This window comes from Nannospalax galili, unplaced genomic scaffold (assembly GCF_000622305.1).
Source record: "Nannospalax galili isolate Female #2095 unplaced genomic scaffold, S.galili_v1.0 scaffold390, whole genome shotgun sequence".
Taxonomy (NCBI): domain Eukaryota; kingdom Metazoa; phylum Chordata; class Mammalia; order Rodentia; family Spalacidae; genus Nannospalax; species Nannospalax galili.
The window spans coordinates 1730609-1733598 of NW_008330777.1; the positions used below are offsets into that span (position 1 = coordinate 1730609).

The 2990-nt window shown below is 37.1% G+C and overlaps 1 protein-coding gene across 7 annotated transcripts in view; it reads left to right on the plus strand.

The window, feature by feature from the left end:
• The window catches only part of Nav3 (neuron navigator 3), an 838810-nt gene that overhangs the window by 544795 nt on the left and 291025 nt on the right, over positions 1-2990 (plus strand). For all 7 annotated transcript variants that reach the window (XM_008852044.2, XM_029555554.1, XM_029555556.1 and 4 more), the window contains 2 exons: positions 1040-1157; positions 1792-1844. In XM_008852044.2, coding sequence (XP_008850266.1) covers positions 1040-1157; positions 1792-1844 — 171 coding nt within the window. The remainder of the gene's footprint in view (positions 1-1039; positions 1158-1791; positions 1845-2990) is intronic.

Sequence of the window (2990 nt, forward strand, 5' to 3'; positions counted from 1 at the left end):
AACTCACCATGTAGACCAGGCTGGCCTTGAACTCACAGAAATCCACCTGCCTATGCCTCCCGAGTGCTGAGACTAAAGGCATGCGACACCACGCCTGGCTTTATTTTTAATTTTTGTGTGTGTGTGTGTGTGTGTGTGTGTGTGTGTGTGTATGATCATATATTAGACTGTCTTATAATAGAGCTACCAATATGGCCACACTTACCAGCCATGAAATTGAATCGTCTTCATGATTATTTCTGTTCTTTCTTATTAGGTTGTGATAATAGGCAAACAGTTATTAACATTTATTTTTTGTGACATTTTGAAGTTTCAGCTTTTCTTTATATCATGAGCAGTTATTGGAGTCACTGCTTTTCTAAGTCCAATTGCCAACTTTGTGGCTTGCAATCCATTTCTCTATTCTGTATTGTGATTTCTGTGTTATAACTCCATTTGCTGCCTATGTGTTCTAATATAAAAACATTTCAAGAAGCTTAAATGAAAGGTGACAGTCCAAACAAAATATCTTAGACAGGAAGGCATTTGCAATTATTTCAAAAAATGATGCCAAAATATTGTCATATATAGAATCTCATATGGCAAATTCAATAAAGTCTTCTCAGAGATACACATTTTTATTAAGTTCCTGTATAAATCAGTCCAGGTGGCTTCCTTTTACACAGACAGAATTATTTTTAAAATAATGGGAGGAAGGGAGAGAGAGAGAGAGAGAGAGAGAGAGAGAGAGAGAGAGAGACTAGTTCACAGTAGCAGTTTCCTCAGGAGTCATCCGGGAAGGGAGTTTTACTTGGTCACAAGTGACTAGTCCATGATTGTGAAAGGAATGAATCATCCTCTTTGAAACAAGAGATAAGTAGGGGAAAGAGCCTTTTAAAAGTTATTTTACAACTATTTCCTTTAGAGCTATGACTTCTTTAGCTGGAATGTGATCCAGTATAGCTTCCCTTTGAATCTCACATTTGCCTGAAGCAGTTTTATTGTCTCTCTTCTCTCTCATCCTAACTCAACTCACTTCTTCCCTCCCTCTGTTCAACAGATTTACACTGACTGGGCCAACCACTACCTAGCAAAGTCTGGCCACAAGAGGCTGATCAAGGATTTGCAGCAGGATATTGCAGACGGGGTCCTCCTCGCAGAGATCATCCAGATCATTGGTGAGACCTGCCCTCTGACAAAGCAGGAGAGGCTCTGCTCCCTACCCTTCTACTAATTTACCTTGTAGGTCGAATGTGTACCGAATTATTCCATGTGTCTCAGAAATGAATGTGGCTCGCTCCAACTTAATTAAATGTGTTTACATGAAACTGTTTGAAAAAGGCAGCCTGGCCATACTTTGAAATAGCTGGAACTGTATCTTTACATATACTGCATTGTTAGAAATGCAAGCTTCATTAAACCATATGTCTCCCATGTGTGCATTTCCTTATCCGGAGCCTCTCATACACTCTGAGACTCCTTGAAACTGGATCCTGATCCCGCGGGGACAATTGTGAAAGGTTTCATGTCAGCAGTCATTTGGCACACGCTGGACAGCCAGCAGCAACTTCCTTCTCACTCTTTTTTTTTTTCCTTTTTCTTTCTTTCTTTTTTTTCTTGATTGTACACATGGAAGTGACGGCTGCCAACAAGTGTGTCCTCTCCATTCATGGTTTGGGAGACAGTAGAGGAAGCAGCAGTTTCTGTTTGATGTCCTTTAATTTGTTTTAAGTCTCCTTTTGTGTATGTTTCTCTTCATTGCTTAAGCATGTTGTTCTTTTTTCTCTCTTTTATTTTATTTCTTGGTTTTAGCAAATGAAAAAGTTGAAGATATCAATGGATGCCCTAGAAGTCAGTCTCAGATGGTAAGAATCGGATTTATTCTTGATATTCTATGCTTATCATCATTCTACAATTAACTGAGTTTGCAAATATTGTTATAAAACATTTTCCTGCATGCCTTCCTGCTTGTGTAGGAAACCATCAGATCCCATTCTGCCCTAAGTATTTCTGTGGGTACAGTTTCTATTTGTAACACTACCATGCACTGAGTAAGCTGGACTCTGGGACAACATGTTTCCAGGTGTTTTTTTTTCTGACCCTTGACTTTGGTACCTTTTTCTTATTTTGTTTGTTCTGATGTTCTATATAATTTAATTCTGGACACTGGTCTCTATGGCCATAAACCTGATTTCCAATTTTAAGTGATACATTTTTCTGAACTACTGTTTTGAAGAACAGAACTTTTCATGTGCACATTTCAAATATAAGTATAGTGTTTCCTTTGTTCATCACAAAGTTCATTATAAGCACATGGGTTCTTCACACTATTTGGAAGTTGTTCTGAGGGCTTGCTGATGTGTATATGCTGAGCAATGACTGATTCTGAGCTATGATTCACAGTGTCTTCCAGAAAGCCCTCCCTCAGTCTGGAGGCCCAGACCCCTCTTTACCAACTAGCAACCCTTAACTTTTAAAATAAACCCATAGATTGATAAACTGCTAAGATACAAAATACTTTATTAATCACAGACCCATAACTTAATTTTTTAGAATAACTTAAAACACAGAACTCTTGACTAAATATCTATCAGGCAGTTTTCAACCCGAATAACAGCCCGAATTTGCAAGTAAGACTGTTCCAAAGAAGTCTCATGTTAGCACAGAATAGGCATTTTGCATATCTTGATGAATTCCTGTCATAGATTTAGACAACTGGTAAAACTTATGATGATCTTTTTAAACCTGTTGACCTGCTTTACTTAATATGAAAAAACTGAAATCCAAAGCAATAGAAAGAATTTATTTTTCAAGATTGATTAGCCGTTTTATTTAAAGTAAGTATTCCAAAGAACTATTAAAATGTCATGAACCCTCTGTAGCTATGGTTTAAAAATCACAATAAAAGAAAAACTTCTCTAAAAGGACTTCAGTTTTGAGGTTATTTCCTTATTTAATAACTCTCTCTGCATAAATGAGACTGTTGAAATTAATATTTGTTTTGTAAAATT